General features: G+C 40.5%; 1 protein-coding gene across 1 annotated transcript in view; it reads right to left on the reverse strand.

Moving 5' to 3' along the window:
* Positions 1–21,601, reverse strand: part of GRIN2B (glutamate ionotropic receptor NMDA type subunit 2B) — a 276,351-nt gene that overhangs the window by 99,851 nt on the left and 154,899 nt on the right. Inside the window, exon 7 of the mRNA XM_087855925.1 lies at positions 3,976–4,090. Within this exon, the coding sequence (XP_087712051.1) occupies positions 3,976–4,090 (115 nt within the window). The remainder of the gene's footprint in view (positions 1–3,975; positions 4,091–21,601) is intronic.

The following is a 21,601-nucleotide window of genomic DNA, read 5'->3' on the forward strand; positions in this document are numbered from 1 at the left end:
AGAGAATGGCTGTGAGACTACTTTTTAAAACCTAAAAGGATGTAGTGAAGGCCCATCACAACGGTTTACACCAGCATCTGAGTCTTCCTCAACCCGAGGCTCCTTGTTGAAAACTGTTGAGGCTCGCCACCACTGGGAAGTTGGGCCTCACTAAAGATGGCCCCCGACCCGCCCCCCAGAGTGTTGCTGGCACCTGCGCCTGCTCTCCCGCGCTCTTCAGTAAACCAGTCTGTCCACCTGGGAGAGTTTCAGGCAGAAGTGAACTAACATTCCTAAGCATGTGGATTCTTCATTTATTTAATGGTTATCTTTTGAGAGGTCACTCTGAGCCAGGCACTCCTCTTAAGTGTTAGGATTACAGAGGTGAACAAGGTCCTTGCTCCCAGGAAACATGTGTCCTGGTGTGAAGAGACAGGCAATAAACAATCAGGCAAATAGGCAAAACATCAGGTAGACAATACACTGAAGAAAATTAAAATCAGCTGTTCTGTTGGAGTGACTGGGTGGCTACTTTAGCTTGAGTCACCAAGGAAGGCCTTCTGAGGAGATGATATTTATCTAAATGACAAGAATGACAAATATTCCCTGGGAGCTACTGTCCTTAGAAACAGACTCAGGTTCCTTTTGTATGCTTCAGCTCATACCCCAATTCCATTTCAAGCACTTGCTTATTTACAATTTGAAATTTCCAATCCCAGAAGCTAGATCCAGAAAGGACCCTAGGAGTCTTCTTAATCTCATGCCATGATTTTAGACATGAGAAAAGAAAGATTCAGAAAAGTAAAAAGAGCAGGTCGCATAGCTAGTTAGGGGCATGACCAGAGGCTGCGGGTCCTGTCTTTTAGCCTTCATTTCCCCCACAAATCCAGATTCCTTCTCCACTTATCTTCCCAGTGTCCATCTCCTCACTGTAGACTCTTTGCCCTGGTGCCTACCTCTATGGAGTCCAAAGACACTAAATCTTCCCTGGACCACATGGAACCTTCTAGAGTGGTATTAGAAATCCTGAGAATACAGAGGGTCCTGGGAGCCAGGGTAATGGAGAAAAAATGTATAACTTCCCATGGTACAATTTCAGCACATCCCAGACATACTCTAGGTCTATGCCTGGTTCCTGCCACCCCTCGCTACCCACAAGTAAGCCCTAACAAGGAGTTCCACACTGGGGAGCCTCCTGGCTCTGTGAACTCAATGGACAGTAAAGACCCCTCTCTTCAGCAATGTTCCCTGACTTAACCAAGTCAGTATGAAAATGTTCTATTCTATGATCCCACCGCCTCCCAAAATGCCTTATAAAAAGATTAACCACAGAATTTCTTTAAATAACAAGATCCCTTAGTACATTTAAAGTAAGATCTATGAAAACTCAGTCTACATAAAGATTTTATCTCCCCTCTGCCCCCCAAAAGAGGTATTACATCAAGGGCAATAGCATAAACTTGGATTCTTAATGATAGATTTTAGACTTGTATTATGTAATGGTTCTCTTTCATTTGACACATACTTATTGAACCTCTCTATGCAATACACTCTTCCAAGTTGCTGGGAGGACAGAGCGATATAAAGACACAGTTTCTGCGGTCTGGATGCACAAATATACACAACTCCTAACACCGACAGATGTGACAGTATTACAACAGAGGTAGGAACAAAAGCTACAGGGGACAAGGGAATATGAGAGATTATATCTCAGTCAAAGATCAGAGAAGAAGACAATACCATTTTAATTGGGTTTCAAAGGATGGTTATGATTTATATAATTGGACAACCCATTCCAGAAAAAGGAAACATCATGGCATGCTGTACAGGAAGCAAGATGTACAGAGAGAGCCCAGTGTAGCTTGATGGTAAGACAGGAAACAGCAAGGCAAAGAAGACAGGCCTTGAAAGGTAGACCAGAGCCTTGAATGCAAGAATAAAGTCTGGACCCAATTCATAAACTACAGAAGCTCTGAGCAAGTTTTGGGCAGAGAAAGAATGTAATCAGAGTTGTGCCTTAGGAAACTCATTCTAGCAGCCATGTCCAGGACTGATCTGAATGGATAAAGATAGGCATCAAGGACAGGGAGGCCCATTTTAAAAATTATTACACGGTTCCTAGATCATACAAGGGGGACTAAATTCAAGGGCTACCATAAATGTAGAGTTGTTAAGAAGGGAAGGGATCCATATCCTAGGGAAGGTGTCTAGTTTTGGAAAGTGGGGGCTGGTCACAGGCCTCAGATTCCAGCCTTGAGAAGTCAGCATGAGTGACAGTAAGTGGCATCTCTTTAAGGAAGGACAGGTGTGAGATGCACCCTACTTGAGGCAGTAATCGAGTCTACTGTATAAAAGCTACCCCAGGCTGGACATCTCTGATCCACGTATGAAGCCTCAGTTATTAATAATTCCTCTTCTGGAGATACACAGAAGTGCCTGTTTTACATGAGGTCCCAGAACACTTCTTAAATTATTATGTCTCTACAGCAGTGGTGAAAAGCAGCTTGATTGGGGTGAAGAGCAGGAGCCCAGAGGAAAAGCACTTCTGAACAAATGATAACTCAGTAAAGGGAGAACAACTTTAATCAAGAACATAAGGAATAATCTAAGTCTTATAGCTGTGCCCTGATGTAAGGGACTATAGGACCGATTGAGGTCTTTCACTTTGAAGAATAAGGCCCTGGGTTTTCACTACATGAGCCATACATGCTGTTTCACAGGTGAGCATTCACATAACTACCTGTCCTGGGCTCTCTGACAAGATGGTGAATTTCAAGAAATTTATCTCTGATCTCTTTTCCTGGCTGTTCTTTCTAGAAATATATAGTTAGGTTTCTATTCCAGTCAGAGCCATGCTGACACCCTGAAGCTTGCTCTCAGCCAATCGACCCGCAGAGTCTGTAGAAATTGCCTTAAATCAGTGTTTCCCAGCATGTTTTACAGAATATGAATTTCATGAACAAAGGGGTCTCATAGTAAAATAAATTTGGGAAATACCAGATTAAGTAAAATTAAAGATGGCTCTTTGCTATAGACAGGACTCCTCTGAACTTTCTAATGTTTTTATGTTCTGGGAACCTCCCAGAACGAGAAACGGAAGGTAGCATCTCCGAACCTTATTTATCCACAGAACCATTTCTCAGCAGAGCATCTCAAGGAAAAAATTACCTGAAGAACATACAAGAGAAACACCAGTGCTGACATTACTCTCGGGAACATCTGTATTTAAATAGGAATCCGAGATAACAACTAAAGCAAATACCTGTTAAGTGCTTACTATGTGCCAGGCACCTTTCTAAGTCCTTTATGTATATTAATATATTTAATCCTCATAACAATTCTGTGATCTTGGTACTATTATTTTTTAATCCCAATTTACAGACAAGGAAACTTGAGGCACAGAGTAGTTAAGAGATTTGTCCAAGGTCCTAAGTAGACAAGTCTGTGAGTAGAGGAGCTAGGAATTGAACCTAGGTGGTCTGGCACCCACAGAAATTAATTTCTAATTGGTAGAGTTTCAGACACTGGGATCAGCTGGCAGTGGGAGAGATCCCGAGAGAAGCCTAGCATGGCAAGCCTCTAATCACGGTAAATTCAAACCTGCGTGCTTGTAAATTAGGTTTCATTGACCTCCCTAGTATACTGTGTACGAAACAACTTCTGAATTGTATCACTGATTTGATTTCTTCACCAAATTATATTATATTATACATGCATACTCTCTTCCATTAGGATAAAGTCATGATTCAGACAGCACCATAACCAATAAACATGGTAATGCATAAAGAAAAGAATCTCTTGATTAACCAAGGAGCAAGAAAATGAAGATGCAAGTTTGAGGAATGGCTTCTCCTATGTTCTTCAAAGTACTGCACTCATAATTCCCCGCTCAGAGACCAAAACCAAGGTTTGGTTTTGTTTTTCTTGAACGTGTTGCAAAATTTTATATCTCTACCCATCTACTTTGCTCGAGAATTGTCAAAAGATATGTCCTACCCTCTCCCACTTCCTCTCCTTGTTCAGAAGGATTATCACCAATTTCGGGTGCATCTGGTAGCCATCTTCACTGAAGGACAGATTTCTTCCTTCAAAAGTGACATTGATCAGATACCTGTAAAGATAAAATAAAAGAAAGGTTAAAAGTATGAAGAAGGTATGCCAACAAGATAGTTATGAAGACAGAGAGAAAGGTGAATGGAGACAGACACATAGATCGATATACAAATATTACCATGAAACCTGATATCCCTCCAACTCCCATTTGGTTATACATAGAGTCATCCAAGTTTTTACATAATAGGAATAATATGAAAAGACAAAAAGAAACCTACTTCATTAGATTTGTAAGGCTTAAATGAGATAACTTACCATGAGGCCTGGTACATAGTAAACCCTCCTTAAGCGTTAACAATTTTTTTTTAAAGATTTTATTTATTTATTTGACAGAGAGAGACAGCAAGAAAGGGAACACAAGCAGGGGGAGTGGGAGAGGAAGAAGCAGGCTCCCAGCCCCAGCGGAGGAGCCTGATGTGGGGCTCCATCCCAGAACGCTGGGATCACGCCCTGAGCCAAAGGCAGACGCTTAATATGACTGAGCCACCCAGGCGCCCAAGCGTTAACAATTATTATTCACAGAAGGACATCCGTTAAAGGGTGAAGGTTGTAGAAGAACAGAAAGTGGGAGTGTACCAAGATAATGTTCTGCTAAGAAAGGTGACATATTGAGCTTAGGGCCTCTCTGCCTCCCCAAAGATATATACTTTTGAACTTGCAAAGATCTGGCCCAGCCCACACTTCTAAGAGTTGTGAGATGAGTCCAGCAGTCAGGGATCTGGTTACCCAAGATGCATATGGAAACCAGGGTTATTGCTCTATGTATCGTGAACAGAAAATACCAGGGGGTTGCAGGGAAGAAGGGAGAGGTATTTCAGAAAGTATTCTAAATATAGGCACATAAATTAGCAGAAACCCTGGAAGTAACTAGAGTCAGACCAATGAAATTGTCTTCCTCCTCAACACCTGCACCTCCATCTCACCCCGTTCCCCTGTTGGCTGCTCTGATCTGATGAAGTTCCCTCACTGGGAATTCCCACAGGCATGCTCATTACCACCACATTAGTGCAACTGTGGGGATGGTAATTAATGTCCCTTATCCCCTGGCTGCTCTTTCTGGATATCTCTAATTGGTAAAAGTGTAGCACCCCTAATTCAACTCGACACTCCACGTAGCATCTTCCCCATTCCTTGCACTGCCCCTCATCTCTCATCTCCATGCTGCTTGCTCAAACCCATCATCAGTTAGAAAATAATATTCAGGTCTCCTGTAGTTTACAGTTTCAACACTCCAGCCAAAGCCATATATAATTCATTCCAAGGAATAGAATTACAAAGCCACAAAACAAAATATTTTAAACCAGAATTTAAGCATCCAATGTAATTAACTTGGAAAGTAGGTTCTTATTACAATAACATTGCATTGCTTAGAATAATTTCTGGAACTCTTCAGAGAAGGTTAATGAGACATGCAAATCAATTTTAGTCTTCTCTCTCTCTCTTTTTTTTTTTTTTTGGAAGGGAGGAGGAGAAAGAAAGGAAGAGGGAGGGAAGAAGGGAAAGAGAGAGAAATAAGTCACCTGGCTTAAGTACCAGCTTTTTCACTGGACATGGTTCAGAATAGTTCTGACTTTATCTAAATTAAGATATTTTTTAAGTGTCCATTTCAGAAAGGAATTATAAGAGAAGTTCCGAAAATAATCTAAGTAATAAGCAGCATGAACAGCTTCTCAAGATGACTTCTTTGACAGGGCAGCATTGAATCAGGTGTACAAGTTTTAAAATTCAAACTTTCAGGAAATAAACCACACTCATGGGTAATGTGGTTGCTCTATAGCTGAATTCTTCCAGTTATTCCTGCTCCACATCTTTTTGATTTTTCTTTTAAACTGTTTCTGGGATGTTCTCTTTCTTCCAGCTCTACAGGTTCATTTCATTCTGTAGGCTCTTCCCACATATTTTACACTTACCAAAAACATTGATAAATTTTATGACAATATACAAAATATTCTTCTCCAAAGTATCCTTTAACCACTCATATCCTTCAGCAGTATATAGATTAATCATTCACATTGTGTTTTTCTGAGTAATTCCCTCTGATTGTACCAACATTCAGCTATCAGTGAGGAGCTTGCAAATATACACCCGCCCTGAACAAGGATGCCATTTGAACAGCAGAACAAAGCAGTCCATTCACTAATAACAAAAAAGTGAAAAATTAATTGGGACTGTGGTCACTCCTAGGCATGGGACTTTGGCGGCTGAACCTCAAGTTTTTCCTCTTTAAAATGGAAACACCATTCTACCTCCAGCTTATCAGGTAAGCCTGATGTGCTGGTCAAATGAAATAATGGATAGGAAGACTATAGAAAACAGGATACAAATATAAGGTTATATAATAGGAAAAATTCAGAAAAAGAATATATTAGCATGATTTGAATATCTAAAGGCAAGAAACTTGCCTCATTTTGGACCTCACCCAGTGAAAGTATGATAACTACATTTTAACGAGACCCAATTATCAATGGAATACACTGGAGGAATGGAGAATTGCATTCCACATAGGGAGGATAAACTAGGTCAAATGGTCATATTAGTTGATTTAACTTTCCATAAGACCTGAAAATATCCAACTACCTCTGGATCTGGCTGCACTTTGCCAATTTTGAACATTAATTAAGACCTCGAAGCTTCCATGTGTAAATCCTTGGTAAAGGATTAAACTATAATTAAGAGATGCCACAGCTATTCTGTTTTTCTCTTAACATGCCATCCTCAAGTATATAGTCATAAAGCCTAGCTCAAGTGGCAGCCAAATTCAGAAGCTCTTTCTAGAAGTCTCAAGTCTCTTGGAAGCCCCCGCAAGGTCTGGTATATAAATATAAATATTGCTTAATTCATCTCTGAGATGTAGATGGACCCATAAGAAAACTTATTGTGTCTCATCAAGTTATAATATTACACAGAATCTCAAATTGTTAGAACCAGAAGAAAATTTAGAAGCTATCCATTGAGAACTCTCATTTTAGAAAGGGGGAAACAGGCTCCAAGATGCTACCCTCTTTTCCAAGGTGATCTGCCTATTCAGGCCTGGAGTTCAAGTCTTCCGGTTTTCAGTTCAGTGTTCTTTTCTTTATGTCACCAAGTGAAGTGAAAGCAGTTTTGCAAGCCCCAGATGTGCATGTTAGCATTCTCATGTCATGTGCCATGACCTAGATTAGGGAGATCCCTAATACAGACTGCATAAAATAAAACGCATCTCATTTCCTGCTTGACTCCTCATTAAGAAAGAGCCTCAGAACCCCAATGGGCTCAGAGCCAATACATTTGCTTTATATGGCCAAAGTCATACTCCAGTGGGTTTAATGAGGTCAAGCTGAGGTAAAAACAGCCCTCGTGCCTCTTTGACTTTGACCACGCCACTCAGAGCTCATCCACTGCACCACAGTGATACCTAAAGCAATGATTTAGCATTATGCCCTGTGTGGGAGGCATCCAGAATAGTTCTGCCAGAATTCTCCCAGCCAACCAAGAGCCTTGGCACTGCAATACTCATTCTGACCTCCATATTTTTACAAGGCACTAGATTTTTTTAATTAATATTTGTTAATATGGTAATAAGACAGGTAAGTCTCTCATTTCATCCAATCCTTTCATTGCTAGATGAAGCAGATGAAGTCCAGAAGGATTTGTGGCTTTACCAAGATCAGATGACAGGGCTGGAAACAGGATGCAGGTACCCTCACCCCGGGTCCAGCACACTTCCCGCTCACCGCCATGCCTCAAAAACAGTGGCATTTTTCATAGCTCTTAGTTTCCATTCTCCAGCTAGCAAGAGCAAAGCAATAAAGTAAAAACAATTCCAGACAGGAGACTGGAATCCTTGACCCCTTGTTTGCAATTTCTAACTCCAAAATTCTGTAACTCTGTAACTGAGTCTTTGGTGTGTCACTCACCTGTAAAGGCCTTCAAGTCCCTCATCTATAAACTGGACTGGTTCATACCATCTGAGTCACCTGATGAGGGAGGCACAGGGATGCTCCTCCGACAGGCTCTCTAGTCCGTCTGTGGTTGTTACATTATTACACTCCATGGGCTGGATGGCAGAACCACACATCTTTCAGTCTTTATCTGGTTTTAACCTAAATTTTACTATTTCACTTAGCACTACTTCATATACACATTTTCTCTTGAGATAATGGAAACAATTTCTCACAGGATTAGAAATAGTGGACCTGAAAACCCTTAAAAACTACCTAATTAGAGACCAGCATTAGGGGAAAGAGGCAAAGATAGGTAAAAATTAGACAACTGGTGTTATGGTTTGATAAACTGAATAGCAATTTCTGACTTTTGTCCAACTTAGAAACTCATGTTTATCAAAGTGAATCCAAAATGACCCATCCAGTAGAACACTGTCAATATGGCGGGCCATGGCCAGGGAACGATTCTCCACTGGCTCACCAATGGGTTCCTGTGGGATTAAACCCAGAAGAGATATCTCATTGGTAAGATGGATTGCACGTAGGATTACGTGCAAATGAGGATCTAGATGATGCCCCAAAATGCTGGTAGAAAAGACATAAAGAGAAACAGAGAAATAACTGAAGAGGAGAGGACTGTACTATGTACCACACGCACACTCCATCACCACCATCGCCACCACCCGGGGGGTACGGCATGGTATTTTAGAGCAAGGATGCTGAAGCCACACAACCTCTGTTCAGCTCCTGGACCCACCAGTCCCTAAATTGTGTGGCAATCTTTTCAAGACACATGAATTATTTTATTCTTGCCAGCCATGGTTTTCTGTTGAAGGAAAAAGGGGTTAGAAGAAGCTTTAAAGGTTTCCTTTGACATATAATGTCATATATAAGAATATTAAACCATGCTGTTGAACAAAAGAATTAGAAATACCAGTGTCCTAAGCTGTCGGATGCAGTTCTTTCCCCTTATTTCTGTATAATGATACTTAATAGAAAACCTTGGGAAAAACTAATTTAAAGAGCACATTGTAATATTAATGTATAATTACTTGAAAAAGATTAAAAATAGTTTGTCTTCCAGTAAATTAAACATCTGATCTGAAATGGTGTTTATATCATTAATTTAGTTTGCAAACCATTCTTCACAACTCATAAAAGTTTCAAGTTTAGGCTAGTCCATATCTTAGTTATTTAAATTCTAAATCCGTGGTGTTACATTAATGAGATAGTAAAGTATCTTGAGGACTGACTGATATAAATTTAATATACTTCCTCTTGCCTGCTGGTGGTGAGGACTGTGCTTTGGGCCCTGAGCAGTCTGGGCTGAGTTGCATTCGTGTGAGGGTGTCAATGGTGATGTATCAATTCGCCATCTACCGCAATGAAAAGTCTTCTCGGGCCCCTAGATCTAACAGAGAAAAAAAATTCTGCTTCATGACTGAATACCATGAATTATTTTCATGTGAAATGAAAGAAAATAGAGGAGCACTGTTGGAAGTTGTCCAACAATCCCTGCTTAAACATAAGAGGGCAGAGAACATTTACTTCCCTCCAGAAAGATGTTAAATCAATGAGCACTGGGAGTGGCTCTGCCATGAGCTGGGATGACCTCATGCCTGCCCACCTGCAGTACCCTTTCACCAAGTTGGGTCAGTGTGGCTGGCCATAGCCAGGAAACAGTCCTCTGGACTGACTGATGGGTCCATCTGGATCAAACCCAGGAGCTGGTCCTCATTTATAAAATAGCCTACACCCAAATGAATGACAAAGCCTGGACAATGCTTAGTAGTGAGGAGCAGAAAGAAAATAAGAGGTTAAGCAAAGAAGAAAGGAATGTGATATGTACTAAGCACACACACACACACACACATACACAACAAACACCAACAATAGGCCCTACGGTGTGGTGTGTAAGAGTAAGGACACGAGTCAGATGAGCTCTGCACAAGTCCTTGATCCGCCAGTTCTTAAGTTGTATGATCTCACAAATTATTTAACTTCTGTCTCAGTTTCTTCACCATAAAAAAACATGCATAAAAATAGTACCTACCTCATAGGACAGTTGTGAGGATTAAGTAATTCAATACACATAAAGGACTTAGAACTGCACCTATCACCTAGTGATCCTTATGTGTTAGCTGCTTCTGTTATACTTACCTTTTTTTTTTTTTTCAGGTTGCTTGGATTTCAGAGAATGCTAGTTTGCACAGACTTTTGGATCAGTCTAACTTTTCATAGTTAGAACCGAACACCCTGGAGCTTAGGGAAATACTGCTACTCTTTGGCATGTTAAATTCAGAGTCTAAGTCTCCCAATTCCTGGATCTCTGCTTTTCCATAATACTGCCAATCCAGGACATTTCCTCTCATTTCCACAATATCCCAAACTCTAAAGGCTCGGGAACATCTGTCTTCGTACTAGGAAAACCTCTGTGAGGTTTTGTGTAGTGGGTAATGATTTAATCACACTTCAAAATAAAGTTCACTTTCTGAGAAAGGCAAAAGATGAGCTTACATCCCCATAACTTTAGTCTAGAATAAATGACTCCTCAAAATGACACCTATCAGGACCTCCCAGAGGCCTGCTTTGAACGCTATGTAACTCTCTTTAAAATTCCTGTGTAAGCGGCACACTCTTGCTTGTGTCTTCCTTAGGGAACTACTGAGGCCACGTTTTTTTTTTTTTTAATTATTGCCACACCACTTCGTTTAATGCTTAGATTAGATACATAGCAGGGAATGCAGGTATACCTAATGACAACATTGAAGTTTACATTATATTTTTTAAGTTCTTATTTAAATTCCAGTATAGTTAACATACAGTGTACTATTAGTTTCAGGTGTACAATATAGTGATTCAACCTTCTGATGTCAATGAAGTGTGCTGAACAGCAAAGCTGTTTCTCATTTAGGGAACTGTGCATAGAACTCAGTAATGGAGAAGGAATTCTTTCTTGTCCTCATGCCCACAACCTTTAGTCACCTCTGCTAGAGGTGAGACATGCTAAGGTGCTATAGGAAATCTAGAGTTACAAGAGGCAGCAGGAAAGGTGAACCTCCCAGTGGGAAGGAATCAAAAACTTCTGGATAATGTGATTGCCACTGGATTTTTTTTTCCTTTTGAATTTGTATTTCCATGCTGTATATAAGTTAAACTCACTTTCATTTTTAAAAACATTGAACAAAAAAATCTCTTTCCTCTCCCACAGATTAGGTGCTCAATCTGTTGGAATATAGACCTACAGGCTATCAAAGCTGAGTGGTGGGACCTTCCCAGAGAAAACACCAAGACAGGCCAAAGGCTAGCTAGCTGATCCCTGAGTACACTGATATTTCTTCTTTATGCTTACTAGTAATTTTAAGGTGAAGGCTTGCCTTTCTGACATCCATTTTAGCTCATGAGCTGGCAACGCTACTCAGGGGCTATGCCAAGACCAACCAAACAATGACTGGCAAAGATTTCTCTAGGACATTCAACTTTGACCAGGAGCCTTTTTCTTCTTGTGAACTTTCAGACTTATTATAAGAAACCTTGGGCATACATACCCAAGAAACCCTTGACCAAGAATCCAGAGTGACCTGGGAATGATATCAAGGGAAAAAAATAAGGAGGATTTTCTCTTCCTTTTTGGTCTTTCTCTATTTCCACCATTTGTTCTCTGTTCTGGAGCCCTTCTCTATTTGCTCTTACATTTTAGGTGGTCAACAAAATCTACGTATTGGCAGTACCTCTATATACATAGTTCCTACCCCCTCTAGAGCTACCATATGCTTAATTTCACAACTCCCTCCAACAACTCTACTGAAGGGTAGCAAAATGTGTGAACAAATCAATTAGTGAGATGGCTTCAGTAACAGGGATTGGGAGTAGAGGTTATGAGGAACTGTACCCGTGGACAAAGGAGTTGTAATTTAGTCTCCCAGTAATGATTGGCAGATGTCTTCAAATGGAGATTTCTAGAAGCAACTGTATTGAATGGGAGGGAAAGAGGGTCAAAGAACGAGGATATTCCAGGGTCAGACAACAGTTTCAAACAGACAGAGGAATCAAGATGTCTAGGTCACAATTATGTCTTTACGGGAGATAGGTGTTCCATAATCACACCATGCTACAGATGTGGAGGCTGCTGACACATTCAAAAACACACCCCTGTCTTCAGAAAACCCAATCGTGAACCACACCTGCCCCTTTCACATAGAAAATAAAGTGAGTTTTTGAGTCTAGGGTCCAGGGAAAGACCAGAGGGACAAAAGAGATGCAAAGTTCAATATAAAATGGGAGTGGAGAAAGTGAACTGTCAGGACAGCTGGTTAGCAACTTTGTTAATATGGCTCCTGTAGCACCGTCTGGAAGAATGGCTTTCTGGGACTATAGTTGAGTGGGAAGACCCATCCCCAAAAGTATGGTTGAATTTGAAGGTGCAGGAAATGTATACCAGGCAGTAGTGAAAGGGATTTCATGGACTTGAAAACAGTGAGATGAAATGTATATCTAATCAAGGAGATTATACCAAGATGGAAACCCCAATGCAAAGGTGCTGGTCAAAGGTTACTAGCCAGACATACATCCTATGTTTTTAGAGTTTTTTCAAGTGTTGTTCTAAATCACAATACTTTGTGGCACTGTTTCTACACCAGGTTAAGATAGAGGGGTAAGGGAAAGATCAAAGTTACTTATTTATTTAGTTTTAGCTAGTTACTTAAAGACACCCGTTGATCTTTCCCAATATTCTAAAATAAGCTTGACCCTTGAGTCAGAATTTGAAGCAAGGTGAGGGCAAGAGTTTATTTAAAACAAACTCTATTTCCCTCTTTGCTTGTCCTCAAAAGGACAGCACCATGAACCCCAAATGCATCCTTCACAGGGAAGCTAAAAGAAACGTGTACTCATTTCTCCCTGCTGTACTGTGTGGGGGCTAGAACTCTGCTGTTCCTTCTTTGTCAGGGGATCCTAGCTCTTTCTCTCCCTCTGTAGGTTGATGTTTCCATGGAAACATGCTCTTTAATGCTTCTGAAATTACCTTGCATTTATACCATTAACTCTTTGTTTACCAGGGCAGGTCACAAAGTGATTTATTTTCCAACCTCTGAAAAGTAATTCCATTTTCTACCTCTTTTTACTGCAAACTGTTTTAAAAAGTAACTGACACCTTCTGTTTACCACTTTCTTCTTCCCTTTCTTCTCCTACCGATCTTCCTACTTATGTTCCATAAATGAGTGAAACCATATGATAATTGTCTTTCTCTGCTTGAAGACTCTGGGAAACAAACTCAGGGCTTCAGAGGGGAGGGGAGTGGGGGAATGGGATAGGCTGGTGATGGGTATTAAGGATGGCACATATTGCATGGTGCACTGGGTGTTATACGCAAGTAATGAATCATGGAACTTTATATCAAAAACTAGGGATGTACTGTATGGTGACTAACATAATATAATAAAAAATTATTATATAAAAAAAAGTAACTGACACCTGATGTTCCTTTTACCTCTTGCTATCTTGGCTTTTGCCTCTATCATTCTACTGGAACTATTCTTGCAAGGTCATCAATAATCCAAGCAAGGTCAAGAAAAATAAAATCAGTAGGCTTTGCTTCATCATCATTCTCCTTGACATTACACAGCTTTTAACAGTTGACACTCCCAAATTTTCAGCAGCTTTCCTTTCCCTTGTTTATTTGTTGTTTAAAACAGAATAATTTCTTAACTCTCCTTATACTTCTTAGGCTAGTTCTCTCTCCTTTTCTCCATTTTCACTTGAAACTCCTAACTTGGGGGCACCCCAAGACTGTTTTTCACCTCTGCTTTCTCCCTCCCTCTGAGACTCATTCATAGCCATTGTATCAGCAAATCACCTCTACACCAAGGCTTCCAAAATCGCCATCAGAGGTCCCATCTCTTTCCCGACCTTCAGCTGATTGCACCATTCTACCTGAATGTTCTGATATCAGGTCAAACTTAACATAGCCAAGTCCAAGCCAAGCTCCTCTGTCTTTTGGCAATGAGACCACTACTCCTATAGTGTTAAAATTCTGGCACAGCTCTGACTTCTCCCTCCCTGCTATAATTTCATCTTTACAACATGAATGAAGAAAAGAATAAGCTGGCTGCTCTTTTTAGCGGCATTCTCAGAACCAGTCATATCAGTTAAAATGTCAGCTGCAGTTTAGCATTATGTACAAAATAAGCTGATTGATATTTTTCCCTTTCTCAGAATTTTTTCTCCCCGAGGTAAATGAATCTCATGGCTGTCTATCCTATAAGTGAAATTGCCTGGAAGTTGTATTTTTGTTCTGGTCATTCAATTAAAAAAAAAAAAAACCAACCTCTAACAATGCTACTATTTATTGAGTACATGCCAAGCTCTGTTCTGGATGCTTTGCATTATTTTAAATTCGCACAGCAATGCTATAAAATAATATATCACATTATAATGGAGGTCCAAGGTTGGTGGCACTGGCAGTTGATCCCACTTAATTCTGAGTGATTCTAAAACCCATCTTCCTTCTATTGCCTCATACTAAGAATAATGTTGTCAAGAGAAGCAATGGCCAGGAGAAAGAAAAACAAAGAAGTCCTAAATTTCTAAAATCCAAACTTAGGTATGAAAGGCTCCACAGCCTCGGCTCTTAACCATTATATATGCCACCACCAAGCATCAGTTGTCTTTAATTCTTCCTCATGCCAGCCTCCTAAATGAGGTCCTCCAGGGAAGAGGGTGAAACACACTGCCTCTCTACAGCCCTAAGAAAGACTGGAGGCACAATGCTGGTCAGGACATACATTCAAAGAATAACAAGAGAACTCCAGACTCCATGGGCTGTCAATCTGTCATATTTCACAAGCACTAACCCAAAAAAGTGAAGAAATGGAATTAATTTGTCTTATAGGAAAACAGGAGACAAACCACAAAGAAATGAGCTTTACTGGACTTACAGAAGAATCAATCCTCAGATCACACTCTGGGAAGAAGTCAGTTATGAAAGTTTAGGACCATATTCTTGGAGTTCTTGTTAGAGACAGATGACAAGAGCTAGAATATTTATTTGGTTAAGATTGGAAAAAAGTTTATCCTGTTTGGCACAGAATATCCAACCTCTCTCTGGACTTAAAATACAATATTAAAACACTTCTTTGGAGCTATAATCAACTCTCAATTACCTACAGTAAGGGAGGCAGAACCACACTTATGATCTGAGCAATCAAATACACAGAGTATTCTCAAGACTTAGTTCACTTGCTCTTTCTTTACCTTCTTTCCAATATGCTTTTGTTTATCTTTTCCCTTATTTGAGATTTTTTGGGAAATTCAGTAAGGGTCTCTGTTCATTTCAGCCATTCTCAGGACATGAACTCTTCCTTTAAATGGATGAGTCCCAATTCTATGCCTGTGGTCCTGACCTCTTTCACATCCCCCATTTCTATCTCTTTTTGGCCACTTCCACTTGATTTCTTCTGTTACAAACTCAAGTGCTAGAGATGGATTTGTTTTCTCTTTCCTGTCAAAACAGCTGACTTTCTAATTTCCTTCTCTCATTGGTATTTACCAAGCACTTGGAATGGTGCCTGACACATAGTAGGCACTCAGTAAATATTAACTATTAATATATAAATATTCCTTTAGGCTTGAAGTTTCCCAGGTGTTTCTGACAGCTTCCTTTTCTTAGTTTCCCATGCCCAATTAGTACCTCAAAACATTCCTGTTTTGACAAAAATAATTCTTGCGTTTGTCCCTTCCTTTCTATCCCCACAATTTTCATCCTAGAGCAGGCCTTTATCATATCACACCCAGTCCCCTCCTGGGCCCTCTGCCTTATACAATCCTCCACCCCCAAATACCACTTGAACTTAATCTTGCTAGACTTTTTAGTGCTATGTCACTACCTATTCAAAACTCTCCAACGGCTCCCCATTACCCAGAGCAAAAATCCACCTCAGTCAAAGCTTTCTACATCCTGGCCCCATCTATCTGTTTGGAGCTCTCTCATCCACTATATGAACCCTTGCTGAAGCCAAGCGGCTCCTTCACTGTCCCCTGAACATTACATGCATTTTCCTACCTCTCTTCTGTTTTCACTCAACTGAGTAATCCAAATCTTGCTCATGCTTATGGATTCAGGTCAAATCTTACCATCTCCCTACACCTTCCTGACAGTCGAGGTGCCTCTTTCCTCTTTTCTCCTCCTGCCCTTTCTAGCTGCCAGTTTACATTTCAGTATTTCATTCATTACCAACCTGACCTGTTTTGTTCCTTTTGTTACTTAACTTTTTTTGTGTCTGTATCTTCTTTCCCATGGCAGATAATACACTATTAGAAGGTAAGAATCAAATCTTGTCCTTTTATTGTCCTTTGCAGGATCCAAATTAGTGCCTTGCTTGTGTTAAGTATTCGAAGAGTACTTACTGATTTGTTTCGAACTTCCAGAAGACTAGTTTAGGAAGTTTTCCCTACTACATTCTCACTTCCCAGCCCCCCAACATCCACCCCTCCTATGTCATACACACACACACACACACACACACACACACACACACCCTAACATTTAGTATAAATTCATGTGGAAGAAAGTGACTCCAATTATTGATTAAAAAAAAAAAGTTCTAAAGAAGGTATACCTATAATCTTTCTTTTCTGAAAATAATGAGACAAAAAGCAGAGTTGACTTCATTCTTGCATGGGCCCTTTAAAAATTTCTCCCCCCCTTGAATGTTCTCCCCTTTATACTGTCCATGAAAACATCTGTCTGCCCATGAGAATCATATAACCCACCCAAATCTTATTCCATATGAAAAAAAAGAAATAAACTTTTTTGATTATTGTGGTTGCTGGCAATGATTTCTTTTAGTTTGGAAATTAAAACCACTGGGGAAACCTGAAACATATATAAAAAATAATATTTGCAAGTTCTTTACCAATGTAAATTAATTTTGTCAGTTTAGGGACAGAGAAAAAATAAAACTCAGGCACCTGGGTGGCTCAGTTGGTTAAGCACCTGACTCTTGATTTTGGCTCAGGTCATAATCTCAGGGTTGTGAGATCAAGCCTCGAGTCAGGCTCACACACTGGGCATGGAGCCCACTTTATTTTATTTTATTTTTTTAAAAGATTTTATTTATTAATTCGACAGACAGAGCGACAGCCAGTGAGAGAGGGAACACAAGCAGGGGGAGTGGGAGAGGAAGAAGCAGGCTCCCAGCAGAAGAGCCTGACGTGGGGCTCGATCCCAGAATGCCAGGATCACACCCTGAGCCAAAGGCAGACGCTTAACAACTGAGCCACCCAGGCGCCCCTGGAGCCTGCTTTAAATTCTTTCTCTTCCTCTCCCTCTGCCCCTGCCCCCCCCAAATCCAAATCATTTTGCTTATAACATTGAGATGAGAAGGTATTTAAAAAAGAAACCAGAAAAACAAAAGGGGAATGCGTTACTGTTTTCTAGTATTTTTCAACTTTTGAGAAAAATTAAAATCTCCTCAGTGGGGGAAGGAGATTACGTTTTTTCTCAATGTTCACATTAACTACAAAATTCCTCCCTCATCTCTCCTCCCTCCCCCAACTAATCCATTCCATCACATAAGAGCAGAAAAGAGGGCTCCTGGGTGACAACTGGTTAAGCTTCTGACTCTTGGTTTCAGCTCAGGTCATGATCTCAAGCCCCAAGCCAGGCTCTGTGCTCAGTGCAGAGTCTGCTGGAGATTATCTCCCTCTCCCCCTGCTCTCTCTCTCTCTCGCACTCTCTCTCTCTAAAATAAACAAATAAAATCTTTTTTAAAAAGCAGAAGAGAAAGTGAGCGTGAATATTCAAATATTCACACTACGATATTCTCTATATTTGGCTCAACACTTGATAACCCAGGATGTCGGTATCTGCAGAGATGTCTATGGGTCAACGCAGAGAATACACAAAGTGAATGTTTCACAGACGGGAAATTAAGAGCCGAGGATAGTTCAGGCTTTCTCCTTTGTAGATAACACCAGGACATGAAGTAGTAGTCCAGATGGAAATCAGAAAGTTATTATTAATAAGTCTCTCTGAACCTCGGCAAAGGTTTAATCCCTGTGAAAGCAGAGGGAAGTTAATTTGATTAACACTTGCCTGAATTCCCTCATATTTGGGCATCCTAGCATAACCTAGAGGAATTTAACATTTGAGTCAATTTCCTTCCATCTCTTCCAATCACTACCAGGTCGCTTTGATTATATAAAATTAAAACATATTCAGTGTGTTTGGGGAGAGGAGCAAAATAGCTTGAAGAAATGCAGTGTTTGATGTGTTCAATTACAAAGAGGGTTAGGGTAGGTGTACAAGAGAGAGAATGTGAGGGCACAAGCACACACTGGAGAGGAATGAAGAGATGGAGAGAAGATGAAGCAGCGTGCAGCATGCTGGATAACATTTCCATGGCAACCACATCACATCCACAGAGAACTGCCAAAATAAGTCAAGATCCAAGTAAGTAGGTGTTGGTGGAAAGAGGAGATTAGAACTCAGCAATGGACGAAAACCACTAGAGGAGATGAATGATCTTGGTGAGTTTAACTCTTCTTCCCATTTCTTTTTCTAACCATACCCAAAGCTCCAGTTTAAGTGAAAAGGCAATTGAAGTGTGGCTGCTGTCCATACAGATTTCATCCAGGAAGGTCTCAGGATGGTAGAAAAGAGGCTTAAGAGTCCTCAATAAAGCCAAAAGTGAGGTAAATCATTTCCCTATAGCCATCAGCTTTCTTTTACAACTTTATTTTTCAGCCATTTGCACAGGAGGAATAGATTTGTTTTCATTTTTCAGGTGGCTTAAGGAAGGGAAACAACATTAATGAAAATATTATTGGGCATAAAGATAGGTGCAAAGTTCCTACATCAGTGGTCTAGGCTGCTTGCCCGTTGGTGAAATCTACCCCTGTAACATAGGGAGAAGCCCGTTCAAAAAATATAGTCAAGATGACCCTGTGGAAATTAGGTGCTTGGAAAGATCTTTTTCCTGAGACATTTACAATTACCCAGCAAATAAGGTACAGCCTTTCCTTTCTAACTTTAGGACATCACATATAAGAACCATCAAGGCTGCCAGGGCTTTTGTGCTTTCCCACAGCATTCATGGAGAGCCCCAAGATAGCATGCTACATGGTGTTCCTCCACACAGTTTTATACACAGAGGCCAAGGTGGGTCTCTGATGTTCATCTGGGGAGCCTGTTAAATATATGGATTTTGGGGGCAATCTCAGGAATAGGAGTCCAATATGCCTGGAATAGAGCTCAAGAACATGCATTTTAAAGCTTCCTGGCAGTTCTCTTGTGTAGACAGGTATGGAAACCAACCAATGAAGCACACTTCCTTCCTCCCACTCCCCTGGGAACTCCTCTACTCTTTGGAAAGTGCAGGGAAGCAAGCCTTTCCCACCCCAGGAGTGGTAGATTCATCAAACCTAGCTGAGTTGCCCTTCATGCACTCACCAGACCAGAAAAACACCATTCTGCAATAAAAAAATGAATCTGAGACCAGCACCAGATCACCAACTACTCCTGTCTAGGAGAGTTTGCTCTTGGAATCACTCTTGTATAAATGTTTGTGGGAGATGGGGCGGGGGGTGAACTAGGGAGAAAGAGGATATAGTTTACACCAAGGGGCTTAGACAGTAAGCAAGAATAGTTAGGTCTTAAAGTAAAATAAACAGCTAAATTTGAATGAGAAATAAAAGCATTCTTTATTCTCCTATCAATCCACAAAGGTACTTCCCTGCATCATATAGCCCTACCATAAAAATCCCAAGATATTCAAAAGATCCCTTGATATCACTTATCTCAAAACTCAGTTCTTTTACCTCTTAATAACACCATCCTTCTGATTCAGATTTACACAACCCAACATTTGAGGAATCTCTTCCCAAACTAATGCCTAAAAAAAGTGAAATTTACTAGATGAGGCATCTGACAAGAGCAAAGTCAAGTTTATGCAACAAATGATCACTGAGTCCTAATATATGTCAGGCACTGTGAATACAGAGAAAAGTAAAAGACGTTAATTGTATCTCCCAAGCACTTACTCTGTTACAGATATTTTGCATATGTTACCCATGTAATCCCACATCACAGATGAGGAAACTAAGGCTCAGAAAGGTGACTCATTTTATCAAAGTCATATAGGAATTTAATGACAGGAGGGAATTAAAATTGACGTTTGTCTGACCCCCAAATTATACTTTTTTAACCTACCACACTAGCTCTTTCCTACAGTTGGGGGTACAAACAGAAATGCATATATAAAAATTAATATTGCTGACCACATGTCCACTTTCCCCCTCTATTTCAATCCCCAAACTGGTACCAAGGACGCATGGATTTATCATGGGGAGGGAAAGAATGGCCTTTTCTGGGGCACCTGGGTGGCTCAGTCAGTTAAGCATCCGACTCTTGGTTTTGGCTCAGGTCACGATCTCAGGGTCGTGGGATCAAGCCCTAAGTCGGGTTCTGCACTCAGTGGGGAGTATCCTAGAGATTCTCTCTCTCTCTCTCTCCCTCTCTCCCTGCCCTTCCCCCTGCACACACTCTCCCTTTCTCTAATAAATAAGTAAATCTTAAAAAGAAAAAAAAGAATGCCTTCTTCTGAGAAGAGATGAGAAACTTCTTTTGTACCTTTGTCCAGGGCTAGGAAAGTGAAGACAGCCTTTCCATGAGTGAAGTAAAGGATTTTATATATGTATTGGTCTCTCTTTGCCTTTCCTTTCATTTTTCCCCTTTGATCAGGCTTGAGGCTTTGTGTTCCTTCTACTTGAGAGGTGATGGACTCTGAAGAATAATGAGGATTTGATGGGATGTCAAAGACATGGAAAAAGGAGCTTCGTGTTTTATGAAAAACTGCAGTGAGATTCCTAAGGGATGCCCCACTCAATTCTCCAAAGAGAAAACAGACAAGAAGCAGCATTTATCAAAGAAATAAAATAATTTGTATTTTGGGGTGTGTCCATATATATATATATGTATAGATAGATAGATAGATAGATAGATAGATAGATAGATAGATGATAGATTTCAGGATGGGAAACCATTGCATGAAATGTGCATTATCACCTCCACTCACCTGCCCTTTCTCTCCTCTCTGCCTTTCCAAATATTGGCCTGCCACTGTCCCCTCTCTCATGAACAGAGCAAAGAAATAAGTGACCCCACAAGTACAACATGCCAAGTATAGTAACACCAAGTAGTGAGAGCACAGGGGAGGACACACGGAAGCTGTGTGGGGAAGGAGCTTATGGCTGAAGGGGGAGCTAGTTTAGGTGGGTCTTAAAGAAAGAGTTCACCTGGAAGAGAAGAGAGGGATGGAAGCCTAGAGAATATAGCATGTGCAAAGGCAAATGTCTGCAGAAATGATGACACTATGGCTTCAGGATAGGATAGAAAAAAGGGAATAAGGTCCCTGTAGTGAGGAAAAGCAGTGGCAAGATTTAAGCCTAAAAAGAGAGACTGAGGTCATTTATGAAGGTCTTGAACATGATGCTGTATCTGTATAAATAAGTATCCAAGAAAAGTTTTCAAACAAGGCAGATAAGTGGATCCAATTAGTTCTTCTAATTAATTTTTTTGTTAAGAAAA

Source organism: Ursus americanus, chromosome 25 (assembly GCF_024610735.1).
Source record: "Ursus americanus isolate L20-20 chromosome 25, mUrsAme1.1.p, whole genome shotgun sequence".
Classification (NCBI taxonomy): domain Eukaryota; kingdom Metazoa; phylum Chordata; class Mammalia; order Carnivora; family Ursidae; genus Ursus; species Ursus americanus.